The following is a 13268-nucleotide window of genomic DNA, read 5'->3' as shown; positions in this document are numbered from 1 at the left end:
ATCCACACCCGTAAGTGAGTTCACACCTGTTAAGAATCCCTTTGTGAATTTCTGGCAGATGTAAAATAAAGGTACATTTGGTCTTAAATGTATGTTTGCAACCACATTTAGCATTGTGAGTAGGTCACAGTGTATGAGGGGTGCTCCCAAGTCTCGCAGACATGCAATTCAAAACTGTGGCTGCTACTCTGAAAAATATTAGGTTTTAGGTTTGTTGAATTTCAGTATTTTCCAACATCCCCTCTCCTTTGCTCCTGGAGTTTCTGTCCCTCCCCAGGAGGTGTAGTTTCTGTGCTGGGTGTGCATGGGAAATGCAATATATGGGTTTGTAGGTTATGCATGCAGTTATGAGTATGCAGCGCTACTCTACAAAGCAGCAGTTCAGATGTCTTTGACCTGGTGAGATGTGTTCTGTCCTCTGTGTGTGTGATAAGTCTCGCTGCTGAATTTAGTATGGTTTGGAATACCAAATCTAGCCAGACTCCCATCCTGTCTGTATGGAAGTCCCACAGGTCAGTCTGGAAATAACCGATGTTAGTAGCACCTGTTCGCGAGACAACTGTCTCACATTGTTTCCAGACTTGAGACCCTCGCCACCTCCCAAATGTGTATCTAAGCTTGGTATGCAGGGTACGATTCAACCCTGTCCATGCATCGTACCCTGTGGCCTGCGTTTTCTGGTATTGATAGCTCTATATCTTGATATTGCTCTCCAGCCTAAACCGCTGTCGATCACACACCATCTGTATCAATCCCGCTACACTCGCTCCCTTTGTCTCGCCTCCTGATCTCACACTCCAGTCGGGAACTCCTCTCTATAATGATGGTCACAGAGGGAGAGTCCCTACCCCAGTGAGTGAATGGTAGTGATAACTTAGTACCCAAAGTTGCTAAATTACCTTGAATTTACAACAACCAGGAAACAAACCACAAAATAGATTTAAATACATTTTTATTTTTATATCATACATTTATCTGTTGGGCGACTGAAAGGTGCAAATAGGAACTGGAGTAAAACCTAGCCAAAAAGAGTGTGACAACACAAGTCACGGTCACTAATGATTTTCTAGTACCCTTTATATTATGGTGGCTCATGTTCCAGCCTGGATGTGTGGCGATGGGGACACCATGACCGCTTGTCCTTGCAGGACATTAGCTCCTTGGTGATCCACGGGCAGCTCCTGAGTAGCATTTGAAATGCACAACTCTTTTTGTCTTCCTGTAACATACTCCGATGCTGTACTTTCATTGGCTGCGTTTTTCTGTGCCATTCCATCCCATTGCCCTGACTATGGTCCACAGGTTGCTAGTGCAGGCAAAAAATGAGAGCCACATTCTAGCGTATTCCTGTAGATCCCTCAGACTTCTTGCTGCTTGACGGAGGCCAGGACTAGAGTGTTGGCCACGCTCAATGCATAAATGAAGAGTAAATGATGAGAGAGCCGCACCTTCTGGAGACCTCTTATAGTATGACCTGTAAATTTGAATACGCGTACTTATCCCCAATAGTGAAACAAAAAGGGAATTATTTGTCTATTATTTGCATACTGTACTGCCAACTTCCTAATCTCTTCTATCCTTCAGAAGAGCCGCGAAAACTCATTTGTTTCATAGGCTCTTAAGCTAATGCTTTCAGTTCATAGATGAAATACAATTTTCTACCATGTTCTGATCTGTATACAGATCCTGCCTTGTTCCCCCCTTCCTTTGTCTCTGTTACTGGTTACATTAGTTATTTTTGTTTGCACCACACTCTTAATACCGTTTTTGGTTTGGATGTTGCTTTTTAAACCATTAATTAAATGCATTCATAATTTTAATCTTGTTTCACTTTGTTAGAGTCCAGTTCTATAGATTTAGGGTATAATTTGGCAAAGCATCCCATGAAACCGCGAAAAAATGTGCTTAGATGTTTGAAGTGGCTTATGAAAAAATCATGATTTTTATTATGTGGAACAGTACAATGTGAATAAACTGAAAGCTGAGGCACAAGCCTATGAGACAAGAGGCACTGTTAGGATTCCGTTCCCTTATATTTAATCACTTGCAGCCCAGACAGTCCACATTTCGGTTCTAAAGCCGTCATTGCTACTTTGTCTGCATTGGAGGAATGCATTATGGGGGCAGGAGTGGAAATCACAAACAGCCCTTGCCAAAATGTTCTAACTAGCCCCACACTGTAGAAGGCGGCAACTAGGATGGGCTGATGAGGGCGTTTTTTTGGGTCATGACAGCCCATCTAGCTCTGAGAGCAGCGCCCTAGCTTGTGGCCCACCAAGAAGGTGGCGAATCGCCAGTTGAGCCTGATTATTGATATGCGCTGGCTGGGGGTGCACGAAGATAGACACGTGATGTGGTATAGAGTGTCAGTAACTTGCTTCAGTCTGCCCTGCGAGGACCAACCTTTGCTTAATCTTGCATGTTTTTTCTCTCCTCAGGGCTCTCTACACCTACGATGGAGACAGTGATGACCTTACCTTATCTTCATCAGGAGGTAAGAGGACCTACGCCACCCTTACCCTATACTCTGACACTTACCTTCCCCGATCACCCGTTGGCACTTCCCTCATGGTTCTATCCCCTTGTCCTCCTGACTCACCTACTCCTGTATCGCCCATCCTAATTTCATCCATTCTCCTCTCCCGCTCCACCTTACCATAAACCAGACTCCTGCAAAGGTGAGTACCATAATGAAGCACCGATTAGGTTATTTCTTACTCTTTCTCAATGTTTTTATTGTCTCTTCTTGAATTCCTTCCATCTCCGCCTCCTCGTAAACTTCATGCCACTTTCGCGCTATTTTCTTTTTATCTCTTTCTGACCATCTCACTTTCTTTTTCTTCCTCTGCTCTTTCCAGGAGGAGGTCTTCCAGACCTTTCCAGTCATTTCGAGAATCAGAAGGTGATGTATGGATTTTGCAGCGTGAAGGACCCCCAGGCTACCCTGCCACGATATGTCCTTGTCAACTGGGTAAGTCTTTCAAGGCAAGCTGCTAGGAGGTGCTTAAGGGCTGGTAAGGAGTTTGCTTGTACGTCAAAAATTAAGTGCATTTAAGAGATCGAAGAGTAGAGGTACTGTGGATGGAAAGCAGAAAGTGGATACAAGGCTTTGGGAACTCAGCCAAGTTATGTGGAGCTGCAAAAAACAAACTCCCTCACTTGCAGGTTCAAGGTGTGAGTAAACTGTACCTCGGATCTCACGACCGGAACTGCTGAGAAAATGTACATCTCCAATAGACAGGTGGGAAATCGCTGACCCCTTAGGTGTCGGCTTGTTCTCCTGGTCCTGGGGCAAGCCAAGTGGAGATGCCTGGGCAGTATCAGTTACAGCACTATCTTTTCGTCTCCTTGTCTAAGCTCTCTGGCACGCCTGTGTGTAAGGGTTGTCCAAAGTCGCTCCTAGTGTTAGTGGTTCTTTTAGAGTTTAGGAGGTGCAGTGCATCTGTCAGTATGTGGCACATACGAGATCCGCAAAACCTGAGGTTTGCCTTCCCACTTACAAATGGACGAAATGACAGGTATTTGCCAGCAGAACCTCCACTGACTCTTCCAGTGTAAATCTTTGATCGACAGCCTGTCTGCTACAGGGCCGTCACTCAACATACATCAAAATGTCTGTTTTATTCTGGTCTAACCTTCTGACTTGCATTCTCCTTGATATTAGTTTCTATGCCACTCTCCTGTTTATAGTGGTGCCAAAAAGCAGAACTAGCAAAATGCCTATATTTGTCCTATCAGGTTATTAAAAAAAAAAAAGCACACCAAAATTTGCTCCACGAGCAGACTCACGAGATAGGCAGATTTTTTGCCTGAACACCTCACTGCAAAATGCTTCACACAGTATTTGATTGGTGCCATCATACAAAATAAGCACAGGGATATATTTCTGATTACTCAAACGATGAGGAATACATAAAGGTGATGTGTGCCATGTGTACAAAAGTCTCAATCACTTGGGCTGATCTGCACGCCATTATTTTTCACCCACTATACCACTTTCTACAGAGACCAGTTGTATGCAAGTCAGCCTTGGTCCTGCTCCAATAGAAACAGTCGAATCCAAATTGCCTGACCTGGTGCCCTCTGAATGAGAACACAACAACCACAGACTGATTTCTGACTATCTTGGTCTCAACAGTGAGTGACATCTTGGCACAATTACCACGGGACATATGTCTGATCCTACTTGTTGGATGTATGGCATTGCATGAAGGAAAACACAAAAGTGGTGGGTAGAATGCTGGTAAGAGTCTCAGAAACAACTGACAATGGCTAGGGGCTCACATTCCAGTTCATCATTGTTCACACAAGATGTCACTTCAGGCAGAGGAAAGGCATTTGTAAATCAACCTTGGTCCTTTTCCTGTTGGTACAGTTGAAAGGGAGGTTAAGGTGCATTGATGCCGTTTCTGCAATTTGGTTGACCACTGTTTAAACCAATCAGAATAGGGCCTTGAGGAGGCAGAGCCCATATGTTAGTTCCTTCTAATTAGATGCTGGTAGCCAATTAGAACTACCCTTTGACGAATTGCTTCCATTTGCAGAGGAGTGAACAAAAAAGCACCCAGGCCTATATGAAAGCTTTGGGGAAGCAGCCAAGGCTTACCCTAGGAGGTTTTCAGTGGTTCGTCTCAAATACCATGTATATTTAGAAAAATTTGCAATTCAGGTATACGTCAAGCCAGAACTACTATGTTTCTCTGAAAAAAAGACTTTTTAAATACATAAATACCTTACTAGAACAGCAAACGTTTAGCGTAAGCTCCTCTGAGCTTATTAAGCATTATGCACCAAATCCTGAACTTTTCAGGACCCCATTCTCCTGCTGCATCTATAAATCGACTTCTAATGCATGGATTGATAAAGAGGTCCTCCAGTGTAGTGAAAAAACTGTTTTATTTCCCTAGTCCTGCCTCGCTAACCATTAAGCCCTCTAGAACAATGCTTTCTTAGATGATGGCATGTTGGATTACAACATCATTGATTGGATGCCTCCTTAATGCTGTGGCACGTTTTTAACATCACAAGTACCGACTCTTGTTTTTGCATTATTTTTAACTTCAGCAGCCTTGTTTTGTTTAATAATTTTGTCCCGACTCAAGTGCAAGCCTGACCTTAAGATGGTCACCATGTTAGCTTCTCCATTTGCAGATGGGATAGCCTGACTTCAAGAGGGCCATCTGATCTTGCAAGACTTCAGCTGGCTGCCTAAGATCAAGCCAATCTTATGTGCCGGAAGTATATATATATTTTTTAACATGCAGCACCGTTGTTATTGCTACATAACCATTGTGGTGTCATGGGCGCCTGGCAGCGGGGCTGGCCTTTTGCATGGGCTAGCTGGGCCCAGAGCCCAATATTCTGAGGGGCGCCTGGAGCTATGTACATTAAGGTTATGCCAACAACAGTCCCTTTCTCAGAAATCTCCAGTCGTGACCTTGCCCCTACATGTTCGTTTCCGTCTGATTTGCCAGTGTAAAGTGGTTTCAGTCCTTCATTATAATATGGCGGGCATTGTTTTTAATACCCCTTTAGCACCCCCTTCCTTGCCCTCCCTTCAATCTGTGACCCTTGATGACACACATCAACAAACCGATCCTCTGCTTAAGGCAGCTAAGCTATTAGTGATTTGGGTGAACTGGGGGAGGTCCATGGATATTTGTGTTCAGGGTCAAGTCCCTGCTCACCCAGCTACTGACCAGTGAACACAAAAGGGCCCCCTGCTGCCTCATTTAAGTCACTACCAGCAGCAAGGGCACCAAATTTCTCTTCGCCCAGGGTGCTATCTTAACAAATGGCGGCTCTGCCTGGCAGCTCGTTTGCTTCTGCTACTCACACATTCAGGCCCTGCTGACGTTCAGCATACACAGGAGCTCCTTTTCTCCTTGCTACCCAGTGTGGCTATCTGTCAGCGCACCCGGTGACTCCTTTTCTTTGTCCTGCTAGTGACCATTGTAGGCAAAGCCAATAAGTCTAGCTTGTAGCTGATCTGAAAATGCAACCAATATCCGTGTGCTTTGCCAGTGCTTGTTTGTTCAAGATTCTCTTTGGAATGCAGAAAATTGTGATGTTCGGGTCAGGGGCATACACGATTGGTGTTGATTTCCATTTAGGGGTCGGTTACCACAGTTGCCTGTCTTCTCCTATTGTACTGCACCTACCTTTGTGATTCCAATGCCTTCTCTTTGCTTGGGGTGGGAAAAGGAGAGAGACTGGAAAAATGTTGGCTGTGCGGCCAAAGTAGAAGTGCACTTATGGAAGGTTAAGAATTGTCAGGGGTGACAACGAATCTTGGGCATGTGTGGCGTGTAGACGAAGGACTTGCAGTTTGCACAGCTCGCTACCCTGATGTGACATGTCCTGGGCATAGTAATCCCGGCATTCATCTGTTGTTCTTTCTCTGTGCCTCTTTCTATGGGTACTATTGCAGGTTGGTGAAGACGTTCCAGATGCCCGTAAATGTGCCTGTGCCAGCCACGTGGCCAAGATTGCAGAGTTCTTTCAGGTAAGTGCCCCCTTCCGTCCGTCTCATGTTGGCATGAGTCATGTGACACTAGTGTCCCTACAAGAGGAGTTGTACTATGTTGCTGGCACACTAGGCGTTACAGGGCATTAGTGCCACGCCAGCGATAGCTGTAGTACTTTAATGCCACTAGGAGTTACAGGTCATTTGTGCCAGATTATAACGCGTTACTCGACATTAGTGGTGCATCAAGAATTCTAGGACGTTCGTGTCACAAGAGGTAGAGTAGTTGAAGGACAGTAGTCTAGTCTCACGCCAGTAGGAACGATACAGCATTAGCACCCCATCAGAATTCGTAAGAGGGCACTGGTGCTAGGCTAGGCATCATTACATGCCTTCCCCCATGCCAGGAGGTGCTGCAGTTTATCACGAGTCTCGTCCTCCCAACATTGGCACAAATTCCAGGACGCTTCTGTCATGCTGCCGTGCCCTTCGTATCCACCCGAGGCTCTGCCTAGCTGGAGACCTCATGAGCTTCTCCCAACATAAACATGTCTGGACTATCTATTTCAGAACCATTTTTTGATCTCTTTTTTTCTAAATAGATTTTACTTACTTACGAAAATCAAATACAGTACAGTCAGCCTTGAAATACTGCAATCTCCTTCTTACAAATGAAATGCATAACAGTATACGCTTTACAAATAAATTGGTGGATCCAGATAGTGCCAAAAAATGAACATGTCCACTATGGCGCGCCAAATGAGAGATTTAATATAGAGAGGATATAAAAGACCTTCTGTGCTCCAAAATCCAGTGAGATCAACTGACTTCTTTGAAACCTCACCAACCGTGAACACTTGAAGCAAATTCCCAGTCCATTATAGGAGAGACTTTTTGTGCAATCAAGAATAAGAGAAAACAGAGTCCTGATATAAAACACAAATATGCATGCAGTACCCAAACTTGAAGTTGTTCCCAGATACACAACGTAATGGCACCTCAAAAATCCTGGAGACAGGGAGCCAGTTTAAAAACAAGTATTAGCAAAGCCAATATGTCTGCTGTTGGCCACCAGCCTTTTGGCTTTGCCAATTCTTGTTTTGTCTCCGGTTTTAGAAAACTTTACAAATGAAAAGCTACCAGGCCGTCTGCAACAAAATACCTAAAACAAAAATATTTTGGGGTTTCAAAGCACACAATGCCATGGTTGTTCCTGGCATTTTGGAACTTCTTTTTGTGCGGATGTGCTCCTTATGAAAGAGCAGAATGTGGTCGCTCAGTGAAGCTTGCCAATGGCTGAAGCTGGCTGTCCCATTGCACCATGCTGTATGCTTTAGTGGGCAAACCAAAAACTGTGAAGGATGCAACAGACCAAATGGATGAAGACGGCTGACGGAAAGCCGCTATAAGTATTCGATACATATAATTTTAGTAAAATCACGCGATCTTGGATACCACCAGTCCCAAAAATCCCTTTAAATGGACTTCTCTTCTCCCTCCAACCATTTTTTGAATAAAAACCCCTCCCTGTTTGTGGTAATACTTGTGTAAATTATCCCCTTCTTACATTTTTACTGTGGCAAATCACTCTTGCTCAGATTCCTGACTCACTCAGTTCTCTGCATGTACTCCTGACACTTGTAATAAGTAACACAGACTGGTGCACCTGATGTCTCTCCCTATGTAGCCCAAGTAAGCTCATTGGCCTTGGTGAAAGAGCCATGAATCAGGCCCATGTTGTGTAAAGCATGTTTGCAGGGGCGCTTAAGATGGAATCTTATCCTTTGCCTAAATCTGCATGCTACTAAATCCGGAGCATAACGTGCATCATGCGGAGTAACCCAATGGTCTTTCCTCTACCACATTTTTAAATGACTGCATGCTCCCCTGTGCTTAGGTTCTCCAAAAATGATCAGTGCATTTTCTGATTATGTGAAAAAAATTCCAATCTATATATACAGCCTAAAGATAACCTGTGAAGTCAGGCTTGTATCTCCAGAAGACCAGTCCATGTCCATCACTGAATGAGAGCTTCCTGTGTCAAACTTGGAGAGGAGGTGCTGTACCCCACCACATTCTAGACTGTCTATTATCCTGATGTGGACCATGCAGCTGCAAACGTTGGTGCCCCATTACATTCCTGCCAGGAATCTCGGATTGGTCATGTCATACCTGATCTTCAAGAATGTAACAAACTACAAAATCAAGGAGGTTGAACCCAGGGATTGCAGCGTTCAAAACTCCGGAACGCTCTTGACTCTCACTTAAGGTAGAACCGAACTACATGTGATTCAGGAGAATAGCTAAAACTGATCAGGTCAGGTAGTCATTTCGACTGAATGAATTACCTATGGCGCACAGGCCAAGAATGTTGACTAGGGGGTTCACTCTTGCGTCTAGCAGTCCCCTCACTGCAGTTGAATACTTAAAAAAAACAAATATTAAAAATAAATGCTCACCATGGAAGGACACGTACGTCCTATGGTCCAAAATACAGCATGTCCGGGACATTGTAGCAATCATTTAATGTGACTGCGGAGCAGGTGGCTCTGCAGCTTATTACTACAACCTTCTCATGTCATTGCCCCCAAAAATGGCAGCCATATCCATATAGCCCAATCAACAGAGGAGAAAGTGCAGCAATTATATACAGCAGTAGCTAATTACACAATGATCCAGGAACAGAGAGCATTGCTGTTGTTGGCTCCCTGCTTGTCCGAAAGCTGTGCATGACTGCTCACCGTCCCTCAAGGAGATGCCTACAGTTTTTCATACATCCTACCCAATATATTCTGTGCTATTTGCTCAAAGCGTCTTACAGAGATCACACCTGCAAGAGAATATAATCTCTGCTTGATGTCCAAGGAGGGAATTGTTTATTGCAACAGCCCTAGCTCTCTGTGCCTCGCATGAGGATGTTTAGCATTGGTTTACCGCCCCTCATAAAGATGGCTGCTGCCCTCAACAGTGATGGCTGCTGCTGGATCATACCTTTTCATAACAATAGCTTCTATCTCTTTGCACTTCATAAGGGATGTCGCTATGATCAATGACAAAAGCTGGTACATCTGGGATGGCAAAGAAAGATTAGAGGAATCCTTTCTTAGTCCAAATCATACAGAGAAAACCCCTCTCATGTCATCACAGGAAATTACAAATTCTAAAATGTTGACTGTGGAACAGCATGGCCCGCACTCCAGACAACCAATAGCGCCATTGAATCTATCTGTTTGCAGAAAATGGACTATACAAATGCCATTAACAGGCTCTGACTCTTCCCTACATTCCAATCTAGAGTATTCGTTGCTCACTTTGACTTTCCAGATAAAATGTGAGCAGCAAAACAATTGAATGAAATGGAGCCCTTAGTCCTTGACAGTGTTGCCAACAGGATATATTTGACTGCTGTTAGAATTGAAGCCAGCCTGGTCATGTTCAGGCTGGTGGCCCTTAAGTTTGCCCTCGTCATTCCCTGATCTCTATTGTAATCTTGGGTAGACAGAGGGCAGCAAAGGTGACTTCCCTGAATTCCAGAAACAACTCGTTCATTATCAGATAAGTTCAGAGAAGTCGACATTTCTGGGTCATTCAACACCTGACTGTCCTTCGGCTTGCTCCTTTCATTTAAAGCAATGATAGCTTTCACCCTCTTTAAGGCAGGACGCCACTGTGAACTGATTATCATTCTCGATTGAATCAATCGAGAATGATAATCAGTTCACAGTGGCGTCCTGCAAGGATCCTCGACTCTACTTAAACTCTACTCCCAATCTAATACCTCCTCCCTTACCTCTGGTTTGTGACTTTTTCCTTGTTATTGATTGACACCCAATCCCCTCTCGCCCGCTGTAATTTAATGACTCAGTCTTAAGATCATGCTAGATTCGGAACACGTTGTGCCTAAAATTAATTTGCTGTTTAATTTCTCTTTATTTACCTCCCTGCTTTTCTAACTCTTGTTCCCTGCTTCTCTCATTCTTTTGTCTCTCGTTCCCTCACGTCTCCGGTCCTCTTTCCCTTGTTTCTTCTCCATTACTTTGTTCTCTTTACTTCTATGCCATTCTGGTCTTTTTTTTGTTCATATCCATTCCTGTTGCTCTTCAATTATTCTCATTTGCTGCTTTTCTTTTTCTTATTTTTTTCTCTTTTAGATTCAGGTGATTGAAAACCCTTGTTTAGCTGTATTTCAGGCTGGCAGGGGGTGGAGAGGGGGTGACAGTCCATATTTTAACGGAGTGATCAGTTAAAACTTTAGGAAAATGACAAGTGAGATTCTATAAGGGAGAGGCCGCTGAGAATGTATAGCAGAGAGATTTGGTATTTCCTAGGTTGGGGTTCTATCTACTACAGATGGGTAGGAATCCATATAGGATTGAAATGTGAGATCCTATATGGGAGTAGCAAGTGCTGTTGCACACAGAATTGAGAGTTGTGATTCTGTGGTGTAGCACACAGTGCTACTCTGTAAGAGAATTTACAGACGGTGGTCCATAGAAGGTTGACAGAGTGAATTCCTGCAAAGGGTCGAGTGAATATCATATGAGCAACTTTGAGATTCCATTTTAGTAGTGATGCAGGATACTTTAGTAGATTGACAGGTGGGATTGCATAGATGGAAGAAGTGACTGCCACAACCTATCTCTTCGAGCTCCCCCTCCTGTGCCAAGACCCTTCTGTCTTTTCTTCTGTATCCCCTTTCCTTCAACCCCTCCTTCTTCTGCTCAACCCTCTGCTTCGACCCCATATCCTCATCCACCGGTCTCCCCCTCTCCTCTTTGCATCTCCTGTACTCTTTCATCTCTTCCTCCCACCCCTTTCGTTGTATACTAGTCATTCTTGCCCACCCTCCTATCACCTCTGCCTCACTCCTCCCCCCTCACCTTCTTTGTCCCTCTTGCCTTCTCTGCCCTTCTTGCCACCTCCTCCTCCTCCTAGCTTCTCCCCCTTGTCTGTTCAACATCCCTTATAATTTGTCCTTCTTCTCTTACACCTTTGCTTGTTCCTTCTATCTTTCCTTCCCTGCTGCTGTCTTTCTTTCCCCAGCCTCGCCCCCTTCCCTCTATCTGTCTCTTGTTTCTTCCCTATGCTGCCCCCCTCTTTCCCTCCTTTGTCCCTCTCGAGTCACCTCTGTCTCTCTCATTGCCTCTCTCCCCTGACCTCTTTTCTCTCGTATCGACTCTTCCTGTGTCACGTCAATTCGTGTTCTTGGTATCTCCCACTTTCCTGCCCTCCTCTTTGCTGTTCTCTCTTTCCCTGACCCTCTCTTCTCCTTCTCTTTAGATCCCCTCCACCTTTTGTCCCATCTTTCCCACCCTTGCCTTCATTTACCTTGCTATCTGTCACTCTGCCATGCACTCCCAGTCTTTTCTCTCCTTCCTTCTCTCTCACTCCTTCCTTCTCCCCATTCCTCCAACTGTTCTTGCTATCTTCTCCCACTCTTTTTATGCCTCCCCCACATCTGCCCTATCTTCCTTGCTCTACTTTTGTTTCCCGCTCTCTCTCACCTGCTCTGCTACCTCTTGTCCTGGTCTTCGGCTCCCTGTTGGCATCCTAAATTTGTCTGTACGTTGCCAGTTACTCATAGCTTACAAGATCAAGCTAGTCTTGGGAGTCATGTCTAACCGAGTTTTGTGGTCCCACTATCTCTTTTCTTACACCCCCCCCTATTTTTTCCTTCTTAAACTCTTCGTCCTCATCCCGGCCTCCCCGTTCTCCACGGACTTGCATCATTTCTCTCCCCATTTCTGTACATCTCCCCATAACCACTCATCAACTACTTTCACCATCTTTCCATTGTTTGACCATATTTATTTTCAATTGTCTCCTTACATTTTCCTCTCCCTGTTCCACTCTCCTTCTCTTCTCTTTTCTCCATATCTCTCTCTGCTCTCGCCCCACTGCATCTCGCTCTCCAACTCTCCTACTCTCTCACCTCCTCTCCTCCGTGTCTATCCCCATCTCTTTCATCTCTCCTCTTCGTTGCTCACCTTTCCTCCTTTCTTTGTCTGCTCTTCAACCCATCTCTCTCCCCAGGGTGTGGATATCATCGTCAATGCCAGCAGCGTGGAGGACATCGAACCTGGTGCCATTGGACAGCGCCTGTCCAATGGCACAGCGCGGCTTGCCAGCCCTGTTCTGAACCGGCTACGGGTGCGAGAAGAGGAGTCCACTGAGCCCGTGGTAATGGAAACAGCGATAGAGTTTGGTGGGTGGGGGGGGGGGTGGGCTGGAAGCGATTGTCTGTGGCCGGAGGGGGGACTAGGTTGGCATTATTTCTGTGCAGGAGTCTGTGTGCAAAGCTTTCATACCCTCTTTAAGCAGCACAATGGAGCCTGGTGACCCACAGGAGGCGCTGCTCAATTTGTATAGTCAGCAGGAGTGGCGGGAGGGGGGGGCTAGGTTGGCATTATTTCTGTGCAGGAGTCTGTGTGCAAAGCTTTCATACCCTCTTTAAGCAGCACAATGGAGCCTGGTGACCCACAGGAGGCGCAGCTCAATTTGTATGGTCAGCAGGAGTGGCTGGAAAGGGCGTGGTGTTCAGCTTTTATAGGGCAGAAATTGAGGTCTTGGCTGAGGCCTCTCCAGAACTGTTTACTATCCCACAAGACCCTTGGGACACGTGCCCATGAGCCTCATGTTGTCCTATGCCCCCTTTCCTTCTCCCTGGGAGAGACGGGGTGATCTCGAGCAGCCATGTCATGTAAGGAAGACTCACCCAGTCGCCATTTTTCTGCCGGGTGGTGTTAACATGGACTGCTATTTATAATGGAATATCCAAAATGAGAAGTACCAGAATCACTTC

At 45.2% G+C, this 13268-nt stretch overlaps 1 protein-coding gene across 5 annotated transcripts in view; it reads left to right on the top strand.

Moving 5' to 3' along the window:
- Positions 1-13268, top strand: part of DBN1 (drebrin 1) — a 258527-nt gene that overhangs the window by 153362 nt on the left and 91897 nt on the right. For all 5 annotated transcript variants that reach the window (XM_078652761.1, XM_078652760.1, XM_078652759.1 and 2 more), the window contains exons 2-5: positions 2439-2494; positions 2859-2971; positions 6431-6505; positions 12500-12646. In XM_078652761.1, the coding sequence (XP_078508887.1) occupies positions 2439-2494; positions 2859-2971; positions 6431-6505; positions 12500-12646 (391 nt within the window). The remainder of the gene's footprint in view (positions 1-2438; positions 2495-2858; positions 2972-6430; positions 6506-12499; positions 12647-13268) is intronic.

This window comes from Lissotriton helveticus, chromosome 7, assembly GCF_964261635.1.
Source record: "Lissotriton helveticus chromosome 7, aLisHel1.1, whole genome shotgun sequence".
Taxonomy (NCBI): Eukaryota; Metazoa; Chordata; class Amphibia; order Caudata; family Salamandridae; genus Lissotriton; species Lissotriton helveticus.
Note: the sequence above shows the minus strand (reverse complement) of the source record. Positions and strands in the feature narration are given on the sequence as shown.